General features: G+C 49.6%; 1 protein-coding gene across 3 annotated transcripts in view; it reads left to right on the forward strand.

Annotated features, from left to right (window-relative positions):
- Positions 1-5,072: 5,072 nt before the first annotated feature.
- ILK (integrin linked kinase) overlaps positions 5,073-27,105 on the forward strand; it is a 31,985-nt gene continuing 9,952 nt past the window's right edge. The window contains exons 1-9 of one of the 3 annotated variants that reach the window (XM_040426764.1): positions 5,073-5,139; positions 11,509-11,616; positions 11,687-11,852; positions 13,137-13,232; positions 18,048-18,144; positions 20,426-20,509; positions 22,245-22,330; positions 22,401-22,510; positions 22,890-23,017. In XM_040426764.1, coding sequence (XP_040282698.1) covers positions 11,528-11,616; positions 11,687-11,852; positions 13,137-13,232; positions 18,048-18,144; positions 20,426-20,509; positions 22,245-22,330; positions 22,401-22,510; positions 22,890-23,017 — 856 coding nt within the window. In that variant the 5' untranslated portion in view covers positions 5,073-5,139; positions 11,509-11,527. Of the gene's footprint in view, positions 5,140-5,159; positions 5,183-11,508; positions 11,617-11,686; positions 11,853-13,136; positions 13,233-18,047; positions 18,145-20,425; positions 20,510-22,244; positions 22,331-22,400; positions 22,511-22,889; positions 23,018-27,105 lie in introns of those variants that run through there. The other 2 variants (XM_040426766.1, XM_040426765.1) reach the window with 2 other exon arrangements.

A 27,105-nucleotide genomic window follows, 5' to 3' on the forward strand; every position in this document is an offset into this window, starting at 1 on the left:
AAGTTATAGTACATAGCGTGTATGATATGTAGATAAGCTGAGCAGATCTCAGTGTGGTGAAGCTATAGTACATAGTGTATATGATGTGTAGATAAGCAGAGCAGATCTGTGTGGTGAAGCTATAGTACATAGTGTGTATGATATGTAGATAAGCTGAGCAGATCTCAGTGTGGTGAAGCTATAGTACATATCACGTATGATATGTAGATAAGCTGAGCAGATCTCATTTGTGGTGAAGCTATAGTACATAGTGTATATGATGTGTAGATAAGCAGAGCAGATCTGTGTGGTGAAGCTATAGTACATAGTGTGTATGATATGTAGATATGCTGAGCATATCTCAGTGTGGTGAAGCTATAGTACATAGTGTATATGATGTGTAGATAAGCAGAGCAGATCTGTGTGGTGAAGCTATAGTACATAGTGTGTATGATATGTAGATAAGCTGAGCATATCTCAGTGTGGTGAAGCTATAGTACATAGTGTATATGATGTGTAGATAAGCAGAGCAGATCTGTGTGGTGAAGCTATAGTACATAGTGTGTATGATATGTAGATAAGCTGAGCAGATCTCTGTGATGAAGCTATAGTACATAGTGTGTATGATATGTAGATGAGCTGAGCAGATCTCAGTGTGGTGAAGCTATAGTACATAGTGTGTATGATATGTAGATAAGCTGAGCAGATCTCATTGTGGTGAAGCTATAGTACATAGTGTGTATGATATGTAGATAAGCTGAGCAGATCTCATTGTGGTGAAGCTATAGTACATAGTGTACAGTATATGATGTGTAGATAAGCAGAGCAGATCTGTGTGGTGAAGCTATAGTACATAGTGTGTATGATATGTAGATGAGCTGAGCAGATCTCAGTGTGGTGAAGCTATAGTACATAGTGTATATGATATGTAGATAAGCTGAGCAGATCTCAGTGTGGTGAAGCTATAGTACATAGTGTATATGATATGTAGATAAGCTGAGCAGATCTCAGTGTGGTGAAGCTATAGTACATAGTGTATATGATGTGTAGATAAGCAGAGCAGATCTGTGTGGTGAAGCTATAGTACATAGTGTGTATGATATGTAGATAAGCTGAGCAGATCTCAGTGTGGTGAAGCTATAGTACATAGTGTGTATGATATGTAGATAAGCTGAGCATATCTCAGTGTGGTGAAGCTATAGTACATAGTGTGTATGATATGTAGATAAGCTGAGCAGATCTCAGTGTGGTGAAGCTATAGTACATAGTGTATATGATATGTAGATAAGCTGAGCAGATCTCAGTGTGGTGAAGGTATAGTACATAGTGTGTATGATATGTAGATGAGCTGAGCAGATCTCAGTGTGGTGAAGCTATAGTACATAGTGTGTATGATATGTAGATAAGCTGAGCAGATCTCAGTGTGGTGAAGTTATAGTACATAGCGTGTATGATATGTAGATAAGCTGAGCAGATCTCAGTGTGGTGAAGCTATAGTACATAGTGTATATGATGTGTAGATAAGCTGAGCAGATCTCAGTGTGGTGAAGTTATAGTACATAGTGTATATGATGTGTAGATAAGCAGAGCAGATCTGTGTGGTGAAGCTATAGTACATAGTGTGTATGATATGTAGATAAGCTGAGCAGATCTCAGTGTGGTGAAGCTATAGTACATATCGCGTATGATATGTAGATAAGCTGAGCATATCTCAGTGTGGTGAAGCTATAGTACATAGTGTATATGATGTGTAGATAAGCAGAGCAGATCTGTGTGGTGAAGCTATAGTACATAGTGTGTATGATATGTAGATAAGCTGAGCATATCTCAGTGTGGTGAAGCTATAGTACATAGTGTATATGATGTGTAGATAAGCAGAGCAGATCTGTGTGGTGAAGCTATAGTACATAGTGTGTATGATATGTAGATAAGCTGAGCAGATCTCAGTGTGGTGAAGTTATAGTACATAGTGTGTATGATATGTAGATAAGCTGAGCAGATCTCATTGTGGTGAAGCTATAGTACATAGTGTATATGATATGTAGATAAGCTGAGCAGATCTCATTGTGGTGAAGCTATAGTACATAGTGTGTATGATATGTAGATAAGCTGAGCAGATCTCAGTGTGGTGAAGCTATAGTACATAGTGTGTATGATATGTAGATAAGCTGAGCAGATCTCAGTGTGGTGAAGCTATAGTACATAGTGTGTATGATATGTAGATAAGCTGAGCAGATCTCAGTGTGGTGAAGCTATAGTACATAGTGTATATGATATGTAGATAAGCTGAGCAGATCTCAGTGTGGTGAAGCTATAGTACATAGTGTGTATGATATGTAGATAAGCTGAGCAGATCTTATTTGTGGTGAAGCAATAGTACATAGTGTGTATTATATGTAGATAAGCTGAGCAGATCTCAGTGTGGTGAAGCTATAGTACATAGTGTGTATGATATGTAGATAAGCTGAGCAGATCTCATTGTGGTGAAGCTATAGTACATAGTGTGTATGATATGTAGATAAGCTGAGCAGATCTCAGTGTGGTGAAGCTATAGTACATAGTGTATATGATATGTAGATAAGCTGAGCAGATCTTATTTGTGGTGAAGCTATAGTACATAGTTTATATGATATGTAGATAAGCTGAGCAGATCTCAGTGTGGTGAAGCTATAGTACATAGTGTGTATGATATGTAGATAAGCTGAGCAGATCTTAGTGTGGTGAAGCTATAGTACATAGTGTGTATGATATGTAGATAAGCTGAGCAGATCTCATTGTGGTGAAGCTATAGTACATAGTGTGTATGATATGTAGATAAGCTGAGCAGATCTCAGTGTGGTGAAGCTATAGTACATAGTGTGTATGATATGTAGATAAGCTGAGCAGATCTGTGTGGTGAAGCAATAGTACATAGTGTGTATTATATGTAGATAAGCTGAGCAGATCTCAGTGTGGTGAAGCTATAGTACATAGTGTATATGATATGTAGATAAGCTGAGCAGATCTTATTTGTGGTGAAGCTATAGTACATAGTTTATATGATATGTAGATAAGCTGAGCAGATCTCATTGTGGTGAAGCTATAGTACATAGTGTGTATGATATGTAGATAAGCTGAGCAGATCTCAGTGTGGTGAAGCTATAGTACATAGTGTGTATGATATGTAGATAAGCTGAGCAGATCTGTGTGGTGAAGCAATAGTACATAGTGTGTATTATATGTAGATAAGCTGAGCAGATCTCAGTGTGGTGAAGCTATAGTACATAGTGTGTATGATATGTAGATAAGCTGAGCAGATCTGGGTGGTGAAGCAATAGTACATAGTGTGTATTATATGTAGATAAGCTGAGCAGATCTCAGTGTGGTGAAGCTATAGTACATAGTGTGTATGATATGTAGATAAGCTGAGCAGATCTTATTTGTGGTGAAGCTATAGTACATAGTTTATATGATATGTAGATAAGCTGAGCAGATCTCATTGTGGTGAAGCTATAGTACATAGTGTATATGATGTGTAGATAAGCTGAGCAGATCTTAGTGTGGTGAAGCTATAGTACATAGTGTGTAGATAAGCAGAGCAGATCTTAGTGTGGTGAAGCTATAGTACATAGTGTATATGATATGTAGATAAGCTGAGCAGATCTCAGTGTGGTGAAGCTATAGTACATAGTGTATATGATGTGTAGATAAGCAGAGCAGATCTGTGTGGTGAAGCTATAGTACATAGTGTATATGATATGTAGATAAGCTGAGCAGATCTCAGTGTGGTGAAGCTATAGTACATAGTGTGTATGATATATAGATGCTAGGACACAGCTAAGCCCTCAGCATGTCTTCCCTATACTTATAAGATAACACATATTACTGGTGTCTGTATGATCATATATTGTGTCTGTGAATAAGGCCTGATGCACACAAACGTTGTGTGTCCATTATGTACACTGGGGATCGCAATTTGCCGTCCACAATGCATGGGCAACGTCTGTGCGGCGGCTAGGAGGGATTGAGACCCATTTAACTTGAAAGGGTCCGTGATCCGTCCACACCGTAAAAATAAATAGAACTAGTACTATTTTTTTGCGGTGCGGAGGCACGGCCAGAAACACCACGATGCAGCGCGTCCCTCGGTTTCAGCCGTGACTCCGCAGCGCGTCCCCCGGTTACTGCCGTGACTCCGCAGCGCGTCCCCCGGTTACAGCCGTGACTCAGCAGCGCGTCCCCCGGTTACAGCCGTGACTCAGCAGCGCGTCCCCCGGTTACAGCCGTGACTCCGCAGCGCGTCCCTCGGTTACAGCCGTGACTCCGCAGCGCGTCCCTCGGTTACAGCCGTGACTCCGCAGCGCGTCCCCCGGTTACAGCCGTGACTCCGCAGCGCTTCCCCCGGTTACAGCCGTGACTCCGGACTCCGCAGCGCGTCCCCCGGTTACAGCCGTGACTCCGCAGCGCGTCCCCCGGTTACAGCCGTGACTCCGCAGCGCTTCCCCCGGTTACAGCCGTGATTCCGCAGCGCATCCCCCGGTTACAGCCGTGACTCCGCAGCGCGTCCCCCGGTTACAGCCGTGACTCCGCAGCGCGTCCCCCGGTTACAGCCGTGACTCCGCAGCGCGTCCCCCGGTTACAGCCGTGACTCCGCAGCGCGTCCCCCGGTTACAGCCGTGACTCCGCAACGCGTCCCCCGGTTACAGCCGTGACTCCGCAGCGCGTCCCCCGGTTACAGCCGTGACTCCGCAGCGCACATATGGTTTCTTCCTGACACATTATACTCCCTCTCTAGTCCCCCTCAACAGCTCTGACATGGTACCGCCCTCACTCCTCAGCCCTGTGATGGTATAGCCTCCGTAACACGTGATCACCACTCTCTCTCCACCTCCCTATATATGGTCAATAAGCTAAGCTCTAGTAAGGGGCGGAGTTAAAGTTTCCGATCTCATTCATTGGTGAGCGAAGTTCTTTCACACGCCCCGTCATTCAGCTCCACTGAACTGTGCCACGCCCACAGCTCTAGTTCATTGGCTGGCGGCCGAACAATCCCGCCCAGGCTTCATAGTCATTGGAAAGAACTTTCCTGGCTCCACCCAGTAGCGACGCCTTGCAGCGGAATGTGACGTGTCTGTGGAGCGCGCGCGTAACGGGGCTGGCGGGAGCGAGCACGGAGGTGAGGTGTGTGCGGATAACTGTGTGCACAGGGTGGAAAAGACAGAAAGTGCGTTATATGGAGGGCGTGCGATATCTACAGGGTGTTATATAGAGGGTGTGTGATATATACATGGTGTGTGATATCTACAGTGTGTTATATAGAGGGTGTGTGATATATACAGTGTGTTATATAGAGGGTGTGTGATATCTACAGTGTGTTTTATAGAGGGTGTGTGATATATATAGTGTGTTATATAGAGGATGTGTGATATATACAGTGTGATATATACAGGGTGTGTGATATATATACAGGGTGTGTGATATATACAGTGTGATATATACAGGGTGTTTGATATATATACAGGGTGTTATAGAGGGTGTGTGATATATAAAGAGTGTGATATATACAGGGTGTTATATAGAGGATGTGTGATATATACAGGGTGTGTGATATATACAGGGTGTTATATAGAGGATGTGTGATATATACAGGGTGTGTGATATATACAGGGTGTTATATAGAGGATGTGTGATATATACAGGGTGTGTGATATATACAGGGTGTTATATAGAGGATGTGTGATATATACAGGGTGTGTGATATATACAGGGTGTTATATAGAGGATGTGTGATATATACAGGGTGTGTGATATATACAGGGTGTTATATAGAGGATGTGTGATATATACAGGGTGTGTGATATATACAGTGTGTTATATAGAGGATGTGTGATATATACAGGGTGTGTGATATATACAGTGTGTTATATAGAGGATGTGTGATATATACAGGGTGTGTGATATATATACAGGGTGTTATATAGAGGGTGTGTGATATATACAGGATGTTATATAGAGGATGTGTGATATATACAGGGTGTGTGATATATACAGGGTGTGTGATATATACAGTGTGTTATATAGAGGGTGTGTGATATATACAGTGTGTTATATAGAGGATGTGTGATATATATACAGGGTGATCTATACAGGTTGTGTGATGTATACAGGGTGTTATATACAGGGTGTGTGATATATACAGTGTGTTATATAGAGGGTGTGTGATATATACAGTGTGTTATATAGAGGGTGTGTGATATATACAGGGTGTTATATAGAGGATGTGTGATATATATACAGGGTGATATATACAGGTTGTGTGATGTATACAGGGTGTTATATACAGGGTGTGATTTATATAGAGGGTGTGTGATATATACAGTGTGTTATATAGAGGGTGTGTGATATATACAGTGTGTTATATAGAGGGTGTGTGATATATACAGGGTGTGTGATATATACAGTGTGATATATACAGGGTGTTATATAGAGGGTGTGTGATATATACAGTGTGTTATATAGAGGATGTGTGATATATACAGGGTGTGTGATATATACAGTGTGTTATATAGAGGATGTGTGATATATACAGGGTGTGTGATATATACAGTGTGTTATATAGAGGATGTGTGATATATACAGGGTGTGTGTTATATAGAGGATGTGTGATATATACAGGGTGTTATATAGAGGGTGTGTGATATATACAGGGTGTTATATAGAGGATGTGTGATATATATACAGGGTGATATATACAGGTTGTGTGATGTATACAGGGTGTTATATACAGGGTGTGTGATATATACAGGGTGTTATATAGAGGGTGTGTGATATATACAGGGTGTTATATAGAGGGTGTGTGATATATACAGGGTGTTATATAGAGGGTGTGTGATATATACAGGGTGTTATATAGAGGGTGTGTGATATATACAGTGTGTTATATAGAGGGTGTGTGATATATACAGGGTGTTATATAGAGGATGTGTGATATATATACAGGGTGATATATACAGGTTGTGTGATGTATACAGGGTGTTATATACAGGGTGTGATTTATATAGAGGGTGTGTGATATATACAGTGTGTTATATAGAGGGTGTGTGATATATACAGTGTGTTATATAGAGGGTGTGTGATATATACAGGGTGTGTGATATATACAGTGTGATATATACAGGGTGTTATATAGAGGGTGTGTGATATATACAGTGTGATATATACAGGGTGTGTGATATATACAGGGTGTTATATAGAGGATGTGTGATATATACAGGGTGTGTGATATATACAGTGTGATATATACAGGGTGTTATATAGAGGGTGTGTGATATATACAGTGTGATATATACAGGGTGTGTGATATATACAGTGTGTTATATAGAGGATGTGTGATATATATACAGGGTGTGTGATATATACAGTGTGATATATACAGGGTGTTTGATATATATACAGGGTGTTATAGAGGGTGTGTGATATATAAAGAGTGTGATATATACAGGGTGTTATATAGAGGATGTGTGATATATACAGGGTGTGTGATATATACAGGGTGTTATATAGAGGATGTGTGATATATACAGGGTGTGTGATATATACAGGGTGTTATATAGAGGATGTGTGATATATACAGGGTGTGTGATATATACAGGGTGTTATATAGAGGATGTGTGATATATACAGGGTGTGTGATATATACAGGGTGTTATATAGAGGATGTGTGATATATACAGGGTGTGTGATATATACAGGGTGTTATATAGAGGATGTGTGATATATACAGGGTGTGTGATATATACAGTGTGTTATATAGAGGATGTGTGATATATACAGGGTGTGTGATATATACAGTGTGTTATATAGAGGATGTGTGATATATACAGGGTGTGTGATATATATACAGGGTGTTATATAGAGGGTGTGTGATATATACAGGATGTTATATAGAGGATGTGTGATATATACAGGGTGTGTGATATATACAGTGTGTTATATAGAGGGTGTGTGATATATACAGTGTGTTATATAGAGGATGTGTGATATATATACAGGGTGATCTATACAGGTTGTGTGATGTATACAGGGTGTTATATACAGGGTGTGTGATATATACAGTGTGTTATATAGAGGGTGTGTGATATATACAGTGTGTTATATAGAGGGTGTGTGATATATACAGGGTGTTATATAGAGGATGTGTGATATATATACAGGGTGATATATACAGGTTGTGTGATGTATACAGGGTGTTATATACAGGGTGTGATTTATATAGAGGGTGTGTGATATATACAGTGTGTTATATAGAGGGTGTGTGATATATACAGTGTGTTATATAGAGGGTGTGTGATATATACAGGGTGTGTGATATATACAGTGTGATATATACAGGGTGTTATATAGAGGGTGTGTGATATATACAGTGTGTTATATAGAGGATGTGTGATATATACAGGGTGTGTGATATATACAGTGTGTTATATAGAGGATGTGTGATATATACAGGGTGTGTGATATATACAGTGTGTTATATAGAGGATGTGTGATATATACAGGGTGTGTGTTATATAGAGGATGTGTGATATATACAGGGTGTTATATAGAGGGTGTGTGATATATACAGGGTGTTATATAGAGGATGTGTGATATATATACAGGGTGATATATACAGGTTGTGTGATGTATACAGGGTGTTATATACAGGGTGTGTGATATATACAGGGTGTTATATAGAGGGTGTGTGATATATACAGGGTGTTATATAGAGGGTGTGTGATATATACAGGGTGTTATATAGAGGGTGTGTGATATATACAGTGTGTTATATAGAGGGTGTGTGATATATACAGGGTGTTATATAGAGGATGTGTGATATATATACAGGGTGATATATACAGGTTGTGTGATGTATACAGGGTGTTATATACAGGGTGTGATTTATATAGAGGGTGTGTGATATATACAGTGTGTTATATAGAGGGTGTGTGATATATACAGTGTGTTATATAGAGGGTGTGTGATATATACAGGGTGTGTGATATATACAGTGTGATATATACAGGGTGTTATATAGAGGGTGTGTGATATATACAGTGTGATATATACAGGGTGTGTGATATATACAGGGTGTGTGATATATACAGTGTGTTATATAGAGGATGTGTGATATATACAGGGTGTGTGATATATACAGTGTGATATATACAGGGTGTTATATAGAGGGTGTGTGATATATACAGTGTGATATATACAGGGTGTGTGATATATACAGTGTGTTATATAGAGGATGTGTGATATACACTGCTCAAAAAAATAAAGGGAACACTTAAACAACACAATGTAACTCCAAGTCAATCAGACTTCTGTGAAATCAAACTGTCCACTTAGGAAGCAACACTGAGTGACAATCTATTTCACATGCTGTTGTGCAAATGGGATAGACAACAGGTGGAAATTATAGGCAATTAGCAAGACACCCCCAATAAAGGAGTGGTTCTGCAAGTGGTGACCACAGACCACTTCTCAGTTCCTATGCTTCCTGGCTGATGTTTTGGTCACTTTTGAATGCTGCCGGTGCTTTCACTCTAGTGGTAGCATGAGACAGAGTCTACAACCCACACAAGTGGCTCAGGTAGTGCAGCTTATCCAGGATGGCACATCAATGCGAGCTGTGGCAGGAAGGTTTGCTGTGTCTGTCAGCGTAGTGTCCAGAGCATGGAGGCGCTACCAGGAGACAGGCCAGTACATCAGGAGACGTGGAGGAGGCCGTAGGAGGGCAACAACCCAGCAGCAGGACCGCTACCTCCGCCTTTGTGCAAGGAGGAACAGGAGGAGCACTGCCAGAGCCCTGCAAAATGACCTCCAGCAGGCCACAAATGTGCATGTGTCTGCTCAAACGGTCAGAAACAGACTCCATGAAGGTGATATGAGGGCCCGACGTCCACAGGTGGGGGTTGTGCTTACAGCCCAACACCGTGCAGGACGTTTGGCATTTGCCAGAGAACACCAAGATTGGCAAATTCGCCACTGGCGCCCTGTGCTCTTCACAGATGAAAGCAGGTTCACACTGAGCACATGTGACAGACGTGACAGAGTCTGGAGATGCCGTGGAGAACGTTCTGCTGCCTGCAACATCCTCCAGCATGACCGGTTTGGCATTGGATCAGTAATGGTGTGGGGTGGCATTTCTTTGGAGGGCCGCACAGCCCTCCATGTGCTCGCCAGAGGTAGCCTGACTGCCATTAGGTACCGAGATGAGATCCTCAGACCCCTTGTGAAACCATATGCTGGTGCGGTTGGCCCTGGGTTCCTCCTAATGCAAGACAATGCTAGACCTCATGTGGCTGGAGTGTGTCAGCAGTTCCTGCAAGACGAAGGCATTGCTGCTATGGACTGGCCCGCCCGTTCCCCAGACCTGAATCCAATTGAGCACATCTGGGACATCATGTCTCGCTCTATCCACCAACGTCACGTTGCACCACAGACTGTCCAGGAGTTGGCAGATGCTTTAGTCCAGGTCTGGGAGGAGATCCCTCAGGAGACCGTCCGCCACCTCATCAGGAGCATGCACAGGCGTTGTAGGGAGGTCATACAGGCACGTGGAGGCCACACACACTACTGAGCCTCATTTTGACTTGTTTTAAGGACATTACATCAAAGTTGGAGCAGCCTGTAGTGTGTTTTTCCACTTTAATTTTGAGGGTGACTCCAAATCCAGACCTCCATGGGTTAAAAAATTTGATTTCAATTTTTTTATTTTTGTGTGATTTTGTTGTCAGCACATTCAACTATGTAAAGAACAAAGTATTTCAGAAGAATATTTAATTCAGATCTAGGATGTGTTATTTTTGTGTTCCCTTTATTTTTTTGAGCAGTGTATATACAGGGTGTGTGATATATATACAGGGTGTGTGATATATATACAGGGTGTGTGATATATATACAGGGTGTGTGATATATATACAGGGTGTGTGATATATATACAGGGTGTGTGATATATATACAGGGTGTGTGACATATATACAGGGTGTGTGATATATATACAGGGTGTGTGACATATATACAGGGTGTGTGACATATATACAGGGTGTGTGACATATATACAGGGTGTGTGACATATATACAGGGTGTGTGACATATATACAGGGTGTGTGACATATATACAGGGTGTGTGACATATATACAGGGTGTGTGACATATATACAGGGTGTGTGATATATATACAGGGTGATATATACTGGGTGTGTGATATATATACTGGGTGTGTGATATATATACAGGGTGTGTGATATATATATACAGGGTGTGTGATATATATATACAGGGTGTGTGATATATATACAGGGTGTGTGATATATATATACAGGGTGTGTGATATATATACAGGGTGTGTGATATATATATACAGGGTGTGTGATATATAGAGGGTGTGTGAGGGCTGATGGGCTGCTCCTGGGTGTAAGGTCACAGCAGGTCACTAGAGAGGTTGGGTTCCCTCTCCTCCTTCCGTGTCCAGCCGCCGTGGTTCATGTATGATGCCGTGTATTTCAGGACACAGACTGCTCTCATCATGGACGACATCTTCACGCAGTGTCGAGAGGGGAACGCGGTGGCCGTCCGTCTGTGGCTGGATAACACGGAGAATGACCTGAACCAGGGGTAAGTCGTCTTCCTGCCGCCCGCCGTCAGTGTGAGGGTCCTCACTAGCTCACTGCGGCCTGTCTTCCAGGGATGACCACGGCTTCAGCCCGCTGCACTGGGCGTGTCGTGAAGGCCGCAGTAACATTGTGGACATGCTGATAATGAGAGGAGCGCGAATCAACGTCATGAACCGCGGCGACGACACTCCGCTGCACCTTGCCGCCAGCCACGGCCACCGCGACATTGTCCAGAAGGTGAGGCTTGTGACTGGGCTGTAGTATTATAAGGGGAGAAGTTTGGGGGCGGCGGTATTGTAAGGGGAGAAGTTTGGGGGCGGCGGTATTATGAGGGGAGAAGTTTGGGGGCGGCGGTATTTTGAGGGGAGAAGTTTGGGGGCGGCGGTATTTTGAGGGGAGAAGTTTGGGGGCGGCGGTATTTTGAGGGGAGAAGTTTGGGGGCGGCGGTATTTTGAGGGGAGAAGTTTGGGGGCGGCGGTATTTTGAGGGGAGAAGTTTGGGGGCGGCGGTATTTTGAGGGGAGAAGTTTGGGGGCGGCGGTATTTTGAGGGGAGAAGTTTGGGGGCGGCGGTATTTTGAGGGGAGAAGTTTGGGGGCGGCGGTATTTTGAGGGGAGAAGTTTGGGGGCGGCGGTATTTTGAGGGGAGAAGTTTGGGGGCGGCGGTATTTTGAGGGGAGAAGTTTGGGGGGCGGCGGTATTTTGAGGGGAGAAGTTTGGGGGCGGCGGTATTTTGAGGGGAGAAGTTTGGGGGCGGCGGTATTTTGAGGGGAGAAGTTTGGGGGCGGCGGTATTTTGAGGGGAGAAGTTTGGGGGCGGCGGTATTTTGAGGGGAGAAGTTTGGGGGCGGCGGTATTTTGAGGGGAGAAGTTTGGGGGCGGCGGTATTTTGAGGGGAGAAGTTTGGGGGCGGCGGTATTTTGAGGGGAGAAGTTTGGGGGCGGCGGTATTTTGAGGGGAGAAGTTTGGGGGCGGCGGTATTTTGAGGGGAGAAGTTTGGGGGCGGCGGTATTTTGAGGGGAGAAGTTTGGGGGCGGCGGTATTTTGAGGGGAGAAGTTTGGGGGCGGCGGTATTTTGAGGGGAGAAGTTTGGGGGCGGCGGTATTTTGAGGGGAGAAGTTTGGGGGCGGCGGTATTTTGAGGGGAGAAGTTTGGGGGCGGCGGTATTTTGAGGGGAGAACTTTTTAGGGCTCATACACACGACCTTTGGGTGCTTCATTGTCCACAAATTGCAGACCCGCCGTGTGCATTTGACATTTTGTGCGCCGGCCCCTAACAGTCCTGTCCTTGTCCGTGGACAATTCTAGTAATGCCGACACACGGAGTCATGGAACGGACACGGAAACAAAATCTGTTTGTGTGCATGAGCCCTAAGGGTAGAGATTCTCAGACTTGTGTTGTGAAGTGTTTCGGCCTGCAGGGGTCACCAGTGAGGGGCAGATTAGTGCTTCACTAGTGCCCTCTGCAGGTTGGATCCCTGTACTGCTGTCTCCCCTGGTGACCGGACACTTTGGTCTCCCGCAGCTCATCCAGTATAAAGCGGATGTCAATTCCGTCAATGAACATGGGAACTCCCCCCTGCACTACGCCTGCTTCTGGGGGCAAGATGACGTCGCTGAGGTAAGCCCCCGAGCGGTCACTCCAGCCGTGTCCTCCATGTCACTGTCACTGATGACTCCATCTTCTCTGCTCTGTCTCACATCGCTATCACTGATGACTCCATCTTCTCCTCCACGTCTGATGTCCCTGTCACTGATGACTCCATCTTCTACGTCTCTTGTCCCTGTCACTGATGACTCCATCTTCTTCTCTGCGTCTCTTGTCCCTGTCACTGATGACTCCATCTTCTTCTCTGCGTCTCTTGTCCCTGTCACTGATGCCTCCATCTTCTTCTCTGCGTCTCTTGTCCCTGTCACTGATGACTCCATCTTCTTCTCTGCGTCTCTTGTCCCTGTCACTGATGACTCCATCTTCTTCTCTGCGTCTCTTGTCCCTGTCACTGATGCCTCCATCTTCTTCTCTGCGTCTCTTGTCCCTGTCACTGATGCCTCCATCTTCTTCTCTGCTTCTTCTCTGCGTCTCTTGTCCCTGTCACTGATGACTCCATCTTCTTCTCTGCATCTCTTGTCCCTGTCACTGATGACTCCATCTTCTTCCCTGCGTCTCTTGTCCCTGTCACTGATGACTCCATCTTCTCTGCGTCTGATGTCCCTGTCCTGATGACTCCTTCTTCTACTTCTCATGTCCCTGTCACTGATGCCTCCATCTTCTTCTCTGCGTCTCTTGTCCCTGTCACTGATGACTCCATCTTCTTCCCTGCGTCTCTTGTCCCTGTCACTGATGACTCCATCTTCTTCCCTGCGTCTCTTGTCCCTGTCACTGATGACTCCATCTTCTTCTCTGCGTCTCTTGTCCCTGTCACTGATGCCTCCATCTTCTTCTCTGCGTCTCTTGTCCCTGTCACTGATGCCTCCATCTTCTTCTCTGCGTCTCTTGTCCCTGTCACTGATGCCTCCATCTTCTTCTCTGCGTCTCTTGTATGCCTCCATCTTCTTCTCTGCATCTCTTGTCCCTGTCACTGATGCCTCCATCTTCTTCTCTGCTTCTTCTCTGCATCTCTTGTCCCTGTCACTGATGCCTCCATCTTCTTCTCTGCGTCTCTTGTCCCTGTCACTGATGACTCCATCTTCTTCTCTGCGTCTCTTGTCCCTGTCACTGATGACTCCATCTTCTTCCCTGCGTCTCTTGTCCCTGTCACTGATGCCTCCATCTTCTTCTCTGCGTCTCTTGTCCCTGTCACTGATGACTCCATCTTCTTCTCTGCGTCTCTTGTCCCTGTCACTGATGACTCCATCTTCTTCCCTGCGTCTCTTGTCCCTGTCACTGATGACTCCATCTTCTTCTCTGCATCTCTTGTCCCTGTCACTGATGCCTCCATCTTCTTCCCTGCGTCTCTTGTCCCTGTCACTGATGACTCCATCTTCTTCTCTGCGTCTCTTGTCCCTGTCACTGATGACTCCATCTTCTTCCCTGCGTCTCTTGTCCCTGTCACTGATGACTCCATCTTGTCCTCTAGGTCTCTTGTCCCTGTCACTGATGACTCCATCTTGTCCTCTAGGTCTCTTGTCCCTGTCACTGATGACTCCATCTTCTTCTCTGCTTCTTCTCTGCATCTCTTGTCCCTGTCACTGATGCCTCCATCTTCTTCTCTGCATCTCTTGTCCCTGTCACTGATGACTCCATCTTCTTCTCTGCATCTCTTGTCCCTGTCACTGATGACTCCATCTTCTTCTCTGCGTCTCTTGTCCCTGTCACTGATGCCTCCATCTTCTCCTCCTCGTCTGATGTCCCTGTCCTGATGACTCCATCTTCTTCTCTGCGTCTCTTGTCCCTGTCACTGATGACTCCATCTTCTTCCCTGCGTCTCTTGTCCCTGTCACTGATGACTCCATCTTCTTCCCTGCGTCTCTTGTCCCTGTCACTGATGACTCCATCTTCTTCTCTGCGTCTCTTGTCCCTGTCACTGATGCCTCCATCTTCTCCTCCTCGTCTGATGTCCCTGTCCTGATGACTCCATCTTCTTCCCTGCGTCTCTTGTCCCTGTCACTGATGACTCCATCTTCTTCTCTGCATCTCTTGTCCCTGTCACTGATGACTCCATCTTCTTCTCTGCATCTCTTGTCCCTGTCACTGATGCCTCCATCTTCTTCCCTGCGTCTCTTGTCCCTGTCACTGATGACTCCATCTTCTTCTCTGCGTCTCTTGTCCCTGTCACTGATGCCTCCATCTTCTTCTCTGCGTCTCTTGTCCCTGTCACTGATGCCTCCATCTTCTTCCCTGCGTCTCTTGTCCCTGTCACTGATGACTCCATCTTCTTCTCTGCGTCTCTTGTCCCTGTCACTGATGACTCCATCTTCTTCCCTGCGTCTCTTGTCCCTGTCACTGATGACTCCATCTTGTCCTCTAGGTCTCTTGTCCCTGTCACTGATGACTCCATCTTCTTCTCTGCGTCTCTTGTCCCTGTCACTGATGACTCCATCTTCTTCTCTGCGTCTCTTGTCCCTGTCACTGATGACTCCATCTTCTTCTCTGCGTCTCTTGTCCCTGTCACTGATGACTCCATCTTGTCCTCTAGGTCTCTTGTCCCTGTCACTGATGACTCCATCTTCTTCTCTGCGTCTGATGTCCCTGTCCTGATGACTCCTTCTTCTACTTCTCATGTCCCTGTCACTGATGACTCCATCTTCTTCTCTGCGTCTCTTGTCCCTGTCACTGATGACTCCATCTTCTTCTCTGCGTCTCTTGTCCCTGTCACTGATGACTCCATCTTCTTCTCTGCGTCTCTTGTCCCTGTCACTGATGACTCCATCTTCTTCTCTGCGTCTCTTGTCCCTGTCACTGATGACTCCATCTTGTCCTCTAGGTCTCTTGTTCCTGTCACTGATGACTCCATCTTCTTCTCTGCGTCTGATGTCCCTGTCCTGATGACTCCTTCTTCTACTTCTCATGTCCCTGTCACTGATGACTCCATCTTCTTCTCTGCGTCTCTTGTCCCTGTCACTGATGACTCCATCTTCTTCCCTGCGTCTCTTGTCCCTGTCACTGATGACTCCATCTTCTTCTCTGCGTCTCTTGTCCCTGTCACTGATGCCTCCATCATCTTCTCTGCGTCTCTTGTCCCTGTCACTGATGACTCCATCTTCTTCTCTGCGTCTCTTGTCCCTGTCACTGATGCCTCCATCTTCTTCTCTGCGTCTCTTGTCCCTGTCACTGATGACTCCATCTTCTTCTCTGCGTCTCTTGTCCCTGTCACTGATGACTCCATCTTCTTCTCTGCGTCTCTTGTCCCTGTCACTGATGACTCCATCTTCTTCTCTGCGTCTCTTGTCCCTGTCACTGATGCCTCCATCTTCTTCCCTGCGTCTCTTGTCCCTGTCACTGATGCCTCCATCTTCTTCCCTGCGTCTCTTGTCCCTGTCACTGATGACTCCATCTTCTTCTCTGCGTCTCTTGTCCCTGTCACTGATGACTCCATCTTCTTCCCTGCGTCTCTTGTCCCTGTCACTGATGACTCCATCTTCTTCTCTGCGTCTCTTGTCCCTGTCACTGATGCCTCCATCTTCTTCTCTGCGTCTCTTGTCCCTGTCACTGATGACTCCATCTTCTTCTCTGCGTCTCTTGTCCCTGTCACTGATGCCTCCATCTTCTTCTCTGCGTCTCTTGTCCCTGTCACTGATGACTCCATCTTCTTCTCTGCGTCTCTTGTCCCTGTCACTGATGACTCCATCTTCTTCTCTGCGTCTCTTGTCCCTGTCACTGATGACTCCATCTTCTTCCCTGCGTCTCTTGTCCCTGTCACTGATGACTCCATCTTCTTCCCTGCGTCTCTTGTCCCTGTCACTGATGACTCCATCTTCTTCCCTGCGTCTCTTGTCCCTGTCACTGATGCCTCCATCTTCTTCCCTGCGTCTCTTGTCCCTGTCACTGATGACTCCATCTTCTTCTCTGCGTCTCTTGTCCCTGTCACTGATGACTCCATCTTCTTCCCTGCGTCTCTTGTCCCTGTCACTGATGACTCCATCTTGTCCTCTAGGTCTCTTGTCCCTGTCACTGATGACTCCATCTTCTTCTCTGCGTCTGATGTCCCTGTCCTGATGACTCCTCCTTCTACTTCTCATGTCCCTGTCACTGATGACTCCATCTTCTTCTCTGCGTCTCTTGTCCCTGTCACTGATGACTCCATCTTCTTCTCTGCGTCTCTTGTCCCTGTCACTGATGCCTCCATCTTCTTCTCTGCGTCTCTTGTCCCTGTCACTGATGACTCCATCTTCTTCTCTGCTTCTTCTCTGCATCTCTTGTCCCTGTCACTGATGACTCCATCTTCTTCTCTGCATCTCTTGTCCCTGTCACTGATGACTCCATCTTCTTCTCTGTATCTCTTGTCCCTGTCACTGATGACTCCATCTTCTCTGCATCTCTTGTCCCTGTCACTGATGACTCCATCTTCTTCTCTGTATATCTTGTCCCTGTCACTGATGACTCCATCTTCTTCTCTGTATCTCTTGTCCCTGTCACTGATGCCTCCATCTTCTTCTCTGTATCTCTTGTCCCTGTCACTGATGACTCCATCTTGTCCTCTGGGTCTCATGTTGTGGTCACTGATGACTCCATCTTCTTCTCTGCGTCTCTTGTCCCTGTCACTGATGACTCCATCTTCTTCTCTGTATCTCTTGTCCCTGTCACTGATGACTCCATCTTCTTCTCTGCGTCTCTTGTCCCTGTCACTGATGCCTCCATCTTCTTCTCTGCGTCTCTTGTCCCTGTCACTGATGACTCCATCTTCTTCTCTGTATCTCTTGTCCCTGTCACTGATGACTCCATCTTGTCCTCTGGGTCTCATGTTGTGGTCACTTATTTTTCCTTGTTTGTTTTCAGGACTTGGTGAATAATTCTGCACTGATTTACATCTGTAACAAGTACGGAGAGACCCCACTGGACAAGGCCAAGCCCCATCTCCGCGAGCTGCTCTGCGGTGCGTTATGTGTTGTGTGTATGTGCTGTACACGTGTGTCTGCAGGTGTGTATGTGCTGTACACGTGTGTCTGCAGGTGTGTATGTGCTGTACACGTGTGTCTGCAGGTGTGTATGTGCTGTACACGTGTGTGTGTGTGTCTGCAGGTGTGTATGTGCTGTACACGTGTGTGTGTCTGCAGGTGTGTATGTGCTGTACACGTGTGTGTGTCTGCAGGTGTGTATGTGCTGTACACGTGTGTGTCTGCAGGTGTGTATGTGCTGTACACGTGTGTGTCTGCAGGTGTGTATGTGCTGTACACGTGTGTGTGTCTGCAGGTGTGTATGTGCTGTACACGTGTGTGTGTCTGCAGGTGTGTATGTGCTGTACACGTGTGTGTGTGTCTGCAGGTGTGTATGTGCTGTACACGTGTGTGTGTGTCTGCAGGTGTGTATGTGCTGTACACGTGTGTGTGTGTGTGTGTCTGCAGGTGTGTATGTGCTGTACACGTGTGTGTGTGTGTGTCTGCACGTGTGTGTGTGTGTCTGCAGGTGTGTATGTGCTGTACACGTGTGTGTGTCTGCAGGTGTGTATGTGCTGTACACGTGTGTGTGTCTGCAGGTGTGTATGTGCTGTACACGTGTGTGTGTGTGTGTCTGCAGGTGTGTATGTGCTGTACACGTGTGTGTGTCTGCAGGTGTGTATGTGCTGTACACGTGTGTGTGTCTGCAGGTGTGTATGTGCTGTACACGTGTGTGTCTGCAGGTGTGTATGTGCTGTACACGTGTGTGTGTGTCTGCAGGTGTGTATGTGCTGTACACGTGTGTGTGTGTCTGCAGGTGTGTATGTGCTGTACACGTGTGTGTGTCTGCAGGTGTGTATGTGCTGTACACGTGTGTGTGTGTGTGTGTGTGTGTGTGTCTGCAGGTGTGTATGTGCTGTACACGTGTGTGTGTGTGTGTGTGTGTCTGCAGGTGTGTATGTGCTGTACACGTGTGTGTGTGTGTCTGCAGGTGTGTATGTGCTGTACACGTGTGTGTGTGTGTGTGTGTGTCTGCAGGTGTGTATGTGCTGTACACGTGTGTGTGTGTGTGTCTGCAGGTGTGTATGTGCTGTACACGTGTGTGTGTGTGTCTCTGCAGGTGTGTATGTGCTGTACACGTGTGTGTGTGTCTGTAGGTGGGCACGCGCTGTACACGTGTGTGTGTGTGTCTGTAGGTGGGCACGCGCTGTACACGTGTGTGTGTGTGTCTGTAGGTGGGCACGCGCTGTACACGTGTGTGTGTGTCTGTAGGTGGGCACGCGCTGTACACGTGTGTGTGTCTGTAGGTGGGCACGCGCTGTTCACGTGTGTGTGTGTGTAGGTGGGCACGCGCTGTACACGTGTGTGTGTGTGTCTGTAGGTGGGCACGCGCTGTACACGTGTGTGTGTGTGTCTGTAGGTGGGCACGCGCTGTACACGTGTGTGTGTGTCTGTAGGTGGGCACGCGCTGTACACGTGTGTGTGTCTGTAGGTGGGCACGCGCTGTACACGTGTGTGTGTCTGTAGGTGGGCACGCGCTGTTAGTGGGAAGGTGTAACCCGTGTACAGGGTGAGAAGGCTCTCTGCCCCCTCCCTAGACTGGCGGAGATCACACCTGGATGGGGGGGGGGGGGAGAATCTGGGAATCTCGCTTTAAAGCAAACTACAAACTGCTACAGATGGAGAGAGGGCCCCGCCTGTGAGGGCCCCGGTCCAGAGTGAGGGCTGGAGCTATAGGCAGACCCCCCTTCTCCCAGCTCTGTTGGGGCTTGTACCTGTAGATAGAGGCGAAGTGCGGTCCTGCTACACGTAGGAGAGGCGTCCCAGGCAGTGAAAGGGTCAATCAGGTGAGTACATGATGTACAGGACGCCGTGTTCCCGGGGGCAATTACATGAGATTGCACATGACCAGTATGTTACTGGGAGGCCGGAGAGGCGCGGCAGACAGACGGTTATTCAGGACTTATAGTTCACCAGAGCCGTTTATGGGGAGCTCAGCCGCCTCTCCGCTCCGACAACCTGACAACTGAATGTGCCGTCTGATTATTAATATCTCATGGTGGGTCCACTCGATGGTTGAGGTTAGCCGCTTATCCCACTAGAAGCATTGACCCTTTGAGTGCCAGTGTGCTAGACGTTAACTTATGCCAGGGCTGAGTGTGTACTTGTGAGAAGAGCGTTGGCTTCTTTGTGGATGGGTTTCGGGGTGCACATAACTCGCCTGTGCCCTTGTGTGTGGAGCTGAGCGGGGTACCTGACCATGTCCTCTTGTCCCCACAGACCGGGCTGAGAAGATGGGGCAGAGCATGAACAGAATCCCCTACAAGGACACCTTCTGGAAAGGAACCACCAGAACCCGACCACGTGAGCATCCTTCCCTGTCCACAAAACATCAGCCCCCCGGGCACCCCTCCACCGCACACCTACCGTTCATTCCCCTGCCCTGCACCCTCTGTCCTATGTTATACCGCACAGTCCTGCCCTGCACCCTCTGTCCTATGTTATACCGCACAGTCCTGCCCTGCACCCTCTGTCCTATGTTATACCGCACAGTCCTGCCCTGCACCCTCTGTCCTATGTTATACCGCACAGTCCTGCCCTGCACCCTCTGTCCTATGTTATACCGCACAGTCCTGCCCTGCACCCTCTGTCCTATGTTATACCGCACAGTCCTGCCCTGCACCCCCTGTCCTATGTTATACCGCACAGTCCTGCCCTGCACCCCCTGTCCTATGTTATACCGCACAGTCCTGCCCTGCACCCTCTGTCCTATGTTATACCGCACAGTCCTGCCCTGCACCCTCTGTCCTATGTTATACCGCACAGTCCTGCCCTGCACCCTCTGTCCTATGTTATACCGCACAGTCCTGCCCTGCACCCTCTGTCCTATGTTATACCGCACAGTCCTGCCCTGCACCCCCTGTCCTATGTTATACCGCACAGTCCTGCCCTGCACCCTCTGTCCTATGTTATACCGCACAGTCCTGCCCTGCACCCTCTGTCCTATGTTATACCGCACAGTCCTGCCCTGCACCCTCTGTCCTATGTTATACCGCACAGTCCTGCCCTGCACCCTCTGTCCTATGTTATACCGCACAGTCCTGCCCTGCACCCTCTGTCCTATGTTATACCGCACAGTCCTGCCCTGCACCCTCTGTCCTATGTTATACCGCACAGTCCTGCCCTGCACCCTCTGTCCTATGTTATACCGCACAGTCCTGCCCTGCACCCTCTGTCCTATGTTATACCGCACAGTCCTGCCCTGCACCCTCTGTCCTATGTTATACCGCACAGTCCTGCCCTGCACCCTCTGTCCTATGTTATACCGCACAGTCCTGCCCTGCACCCTCTGTCCTATGTTATACCGCACAGTCCTGCCCTGCACCCTCTGTCCTATGTTATACCGCACAGTCCTGCCCTGCACCCTCTGTCCTATGTTATACCGCACAGTCCTGCCCTGCACCCTCTGTCCTATGTTATACCGCACAGTCCTGCCCTGCACCCTCTGTCCTATGTTATACCGCACAGTCCTGCCCTGCACCCTCTGTCCTATGTTATACCGCACAGTCCTGCCCTGCACCCTCTGTCCTATGTTATACCGCACAGTCCTGCCCTGCACCCTCTGTCCTATGTTATACCGCACAGTCCTGCCCTGCACCCTCTGTCCTATGTTATACCGCACAGTCCTGCCCTGCACCCTCTGTCCTATGTTATACCGCACAGTCCTGCCCTGCACCCCCTGTCCTATGTTATACCGCACAGTCCTGCCCTGCACCCCCTGTCCTATGTTATACCGCACAGTCCTGCCCTGCACCCCCTGTCCTATGTTATACCGCACAGTCCTGCCCTGCACCCCCTGTCCTATGTTATACCGCACAGTCCTGCCCTGCACCCCCTGTCCTATGTTATACCGCACAGTCCTGCCCTGCACCCTCTGTCCTATGTTATACCGCACAGTCCTGCCCTGCACCCTCTGTCCTATGTTATACCGCACAGTCCTGCCCTGCACCCTCTGTCCTATGTTATACCGCACAGTCCGGCCCCCGCTGTCCTCTGTGGCTCCGCTCGGGCTCCTCACGTGTCGCCATCTTGTCTGCAGGGAACGGCACTCTTAATAAGCAGGCCGGTATAGATTACAAGCAGCTGACGCTCAGCCACAAGCTGAATGACAACCATTCTGGGGAGGTAAGTGGTGATGAGCGCTGCTCCTGGACTCACTGCAGCGATGAGGATGATGACCGTGTTATCTCCACAGCTGTGGAAAGGCCGCTGGCAGGGCAACGACATCGTCATCAAAGTCCTGAAGATCCGGGACTGGAGCACCCGGAAGAGCCGAGACTTCAACGAGGAGTACCCCAAGCTGAGGTAAGTCCCTGACAGGGAGGCTGCAGTATGCCATTAGGCTGAGGTAAGTCCCTGACAAGGAGGCTGCAGTACGCCATTAGGCTGAGGTAAGTCCCTGACAGGGAGGCTGCAGTACACCATTAGGCTGAGGTAAGTCCCTGACAGGGAGGCTGCAGTACACCATTAGGCTGAGGTAAGTCCCTGACAGGGAGGCTGCAGTACACCATTAGGCTGAGGTAAGTCCCTGACAGGGAGGCTGCAGTACGCCATTAGGCTGAGGTAAGTCCCTGACAGGGAGGCTGCTCCGCTCTTGTTGGCTCCTCCCACAGTGTCTCCTGTGATGACATCACGTTTCCAGACCGCCCCTCCCCCATGCTTTCTCTCTCTGCTCCTCTCCTAGGATATTTTCCCACCCCAATGTCCTCCCGGTGCTGGGTGCCTGTCAGTCTCCTCCGGCCCCTCACCCCGTCCTTATTACACACTGGATGCCGTATGGATCCCTCTACAACGTCCTGCACGAGGGAACCAGTGAGTATGAGGGCACTGCAGGGTGGCGTCATGTCTGAGGGGTAACTTGTGCAGGACATTACTCCACGGCCGGGCAGTGGTAAAGAGTAGGAGTGGGGGTCATTGTTCTGTAGTTGTGCAGCTGGGTGTCCTGTACCCGTTGCTGCAGGCTGTGATGTGTGGGGGATGTCCTGTACCCGTTGCTGCAGGTTGTGATGTGTGTGGGGGGTGTCCTGTACCCGTTGCTGCAGGTTGTGATGTGTGTGGGGGGTGTCCTGTACCCGTTGCTGCAGGCTGTGATGTGTGGGGGGGTGTCCTGTACCCGTTGCTGCAGGCTGTGATGTGTGGGGGGGGTGTCCTTTGCCCGTTGCTGCAGGCTGTGATGTGTGGGGAGGTGTCCTGTACCCGTTGCTGCAGGTTGTGATGTGTGGGGGGGTGTCCTGTACCCGTTGCTGCAGGCTGTGATGTGTGGGGGGGGTGTCCTTTGCCCGTTGCTGCAGGCTGTGATGTGTGTGGGGGGTGTCCTGTGCCCGTTGCTGCAGGCTGTGATGTGTGTGGGGGGTGTCCTGTGCCCGTTGCTGCAGGCTGTGATGTGTGTGGGGGTGTCCTGTGCCTGTTGCTGCAGGTTGTGATGTGTGTGGGGGGTGTCCTGTACCCGTTGCTGCAGGCTGTGATGTGTGTGGGGGGGTGTCCTGTGCCCGTTGCTGCAGGCTGTGATGTGTGTGGGGGGTGTCCTGTACCCGTTGCTGCAGGCTGTGATGTGTGTGGGGGGTGTCCTGTACCCGTTGCTGCAGGTTGTGATGTGTGTGGGGATGTCCTGTACCCGTTGCTGCAGGCTGTGATGTGTGTGTGTGTGGGGGGTGTCCTGTGCCCGTTGCTGCAGGCTGTGATGTGTGTGGGGGGGGTGTCCTGTACCCGTTGCTGCAGGCTGTGATGTGTGTGGGGGGTGTCCTGTACCCGTTGCTGCAGGCTGTGTGTGTGTGGGGGTGTCCTGTGCCTGTTGCTGCAGGCTGTGATGTGTGGGGGAGGTGTCCTGTACCCGTTGCTGCAGGCTGTGATGTGTGTGGGGGGGTGTCCTGTACCCGTTGCTGCAGGTTGTGATGTGTGTGGGGGGTGTCCTGTACCCGTTGCTGCAGGTTGTGATGTGTGGGGGGTGTCCTGTACCCGTTGCTGCAGGTTGTGATGTGTGTGGGGGGGTGTCCTGTACCCGTTGCTGCAGGCTGTGATGTGTGTGGGGGGTGTCCTGTACCCGTTGCTGCAGGTTGTGATGTGTGTGGGGGGTGTCCTGTACCCGTTGCTGCAGGTTGTGATGTGTGGGGGGGGATGTCCTGTACCCGTTGCTGCAGGCTGTGATGTGTGTGGGGGTGTCCTGTACCCGTTGCTGCAGGCTGTGATGTCTGTGTGTGGGGGGGGGGGTGTCCTGTACCCGTTGCTGCAGGCTGTGATGTGTGGGGGGGTGTCCTGTGCCCGTTGCTGCAGGCTGTGATGTGTGTGGGGGGTGTCCTGTGCCCGTTGCTGCAGGCTGTGATGTGTGTGGGGGGGTGTCCTGTACCCGTTGCTGCAGGCTGTGTGTGTGTGGGGGTGTCCTGTGCCTGTTGCTGCAGGCTGTGATGTGTGTGGGGGGGTGTCCTGTGCCCGTTGCTGCAGGCTGTGATGTGTGTGGGGGGTGTCCTGTACCCGTTGCTGCAGGCTGTGATGTGTGTGGGGGGTGTCCTGTGCCCGTTGCTGCAGGCTGTGTGTGTGTGGGGGTGTCCTGTGCCCGTTGCTGCAGGCTGTGTGTGTGTGGGGGTGTCCTGTGCCCGTTGCTGCAGGCTGTGATGTGTGTGGGGGGTGTCCTGTACCCGTTGCTGCAGGCTGTGATGTGTGTGGGGGGTGTCCTGTACCCGTTGCTGCAGGTTGTGATGTGTGTGGGGATGTCCTGTACCCGTTGCTGCAGGCTGTGATGTGTGTGTGTGTGGGGGGTGTCCTGTGCCCGTTGCTGCAGGCTGTGATGTGTGTGGGGGGGTGTCCTGTACCCGTTGCTGCAGGCTGTGTGTGTGTGGGGGTGTCCTGTGCCTGTTGCTGCAGGCTGTGATGTGTGGGGGAGGTGTCCTGTACCCGTTGCTGCAGGCTGTGATGTGTGTGGGGGGTGTCCTGTACCCGTTGCTGCAGGCTGTGATGTGTGTGTGTGTGGGGGGTGTCCTGTGCCCGTTGCTGCAGGCTGTGATGTGTGTGGGGATGTCCTGTACCCGTTGCTGCAGGCTGTGATGTGTGTGTGTGTGGGGGGTGTCCTGTGCCCGTTGCTGCAGGCTGTGATGTGTGTGGGGGGGTGTCCTGTACCCGTTGCTGCAGGCTGTGTGTGTGTGGGGGTGTCCTGTGCCTGTTGCTGCAGGCTGTGATGTGTGGGGGAGGTGTCCTGTGCCCGTTGCTGCAGGCTGTGATGTGTGTGGGGGGTGTCCTGTACCCGTTGCTGCAGGCTGTGTGTGTGTGGGGGTGTCCTGTGCCTGTTGCTGCAGGCTGTGATGTGTGGGGGAGGTGTCCTGTACCCGTTGCTGCAGGCTGTGATGTGTGTGGGGGGGTGTCCTGTACCCGTTGCTGCAGGTTGTGATGTGTGTGGGGGGTGTCCTGTACCCGTTGCTGCAGGCTGTGATGTGTGTGGGGGGTGTCCTGTACCCGTTGCTGCAGGTTGTGATGTGTGGGGGGTGTCCTGTACCCGTTGCTGCAGGTTGTGATGTGTGTGGGGGGGTGTCCTGTACCCGTTGCTGCAGGCTGTGATGTGTGTGGGGGGTGTCCTGTACCCGTTGCTGCAGGTTGTGATGTGTGTGGGGGGTGTCCTGTACCCGTTGCTGCAGGTTGTGATGTGTGGGGGGGGATGTCCTGTACCCGTTGCTGCAGGCTGTGATGTGTGTGGGGGTGTCCTGTACCCGTTGCTGCAGGCTGTGATGTGTGTGGGGGGTGTCCTGTACCCGTTGCTGCAGGTTGTGATGTGTGTGGGGGGTGTCCTGTACCCGTTGCTGCAGGTTGTGATGTGTGGGGGGGATGTCCTGTACCCGTTGCTGCAGGCTGTGATGTGTGGGGGGTGTCCTGTACCCGTTGCTGCAGGTTGTGATGTGTGTGGGGGGGGGTGTCCTGTGCCTGTTGCTGCAGGCTGTGATGTGTGGGGGGGTGTCCTGTACCCGTTGCTGCAGGCTGTGATGTGTGTGGGGGAGGTGTCCTGTACCCGTTGCTGCAGGTTGTGATGTGTGGGGGGGGTGTCCTGTACCCGTTGCTGCAGGCTGTGATGTGTGTGTGGGGGGGGGGGGGGTGTCCTGTACCCGTTGCTGCAGGTTGTTATGTGTGTGGGGTGTGTCCTGTGCCCGTTGCTGCAGGCTGTGATGTGTGTGGGGGGGGTGTCCTGTACCCGTTGCTGCAGGCTGTGATGTGTGTGGGGGGGTGTCCTGTACCCGTTGCTGCAGGCTGTGATGTGTGTGTGGGGGGGGGGGGGGTGTCCTGTACCCGTTGCTGCAGGCTGTGATGTGTGTGGGGGGTGTCCTGTACCCGTTGCTGCAGGTTGTGATGTGTGTGTGGGGGGGTGTCCTGTACCCGTTGCTGCAGGCTGTGATGTGTGTGGGGGGTGTCCTGTACCCGTTGCTGCAGGCTGTGATGTGTGTGGGGATGTCCTGTACCCGTTGCTGCAGGCTGTGATGTGTGGGGGGGGTGTCCTGTGCCCGTTGCTGCAGGCTGTGATGTGTGTGTGGGGAGGTGTCCTGTGCCCGTTGCTGCAGGCTGTGATGTGTGGGGGGTGTCCTGTACCCGTTGCTGCAGGCTGTGATGTGTGTGGGGGGGTGTCCTGTACCCGTTGCTGCAGGTTGTGATGTGTGTGTGGGGGGGTGTCCTGTGCCCGTTGCTGCAGGCTGTGATGTGTGTGTGGGGGAGGTGTCCTGTACCCGTTGCTGCAGGCTGTGATGTGTGTGGGGGGTGTCCTGTACCCGTTGCTGCAGGCTGTGATGTGTGTGTGTGTGGGGGGTGTCCTGTACCCGTTGCTGCAGGCTGTGATGTGTGGGGGGTGTCCTGTACCTGTTGCTTCAGGCTGTGATGTGTGGGGGGTGTCCTGTACCCGTTGTTGCAGGTTGTGATGTGTGTGTGGGGGG

The sequence above is a fragment of the Bufo bufo genome, chromosome 3 (assembly GCF_905171765.1).
Source record: "Bufo bufo chromosome 3, aBufBuf1.1, whole genome shotgun sequence".
Taxonomy (NCBI): domain Eukaryota; kingdom Metazoa; phylum Chordata; class Amphibia; order Anura; family Bufonidae; genus Bufo; species Bufo bufo.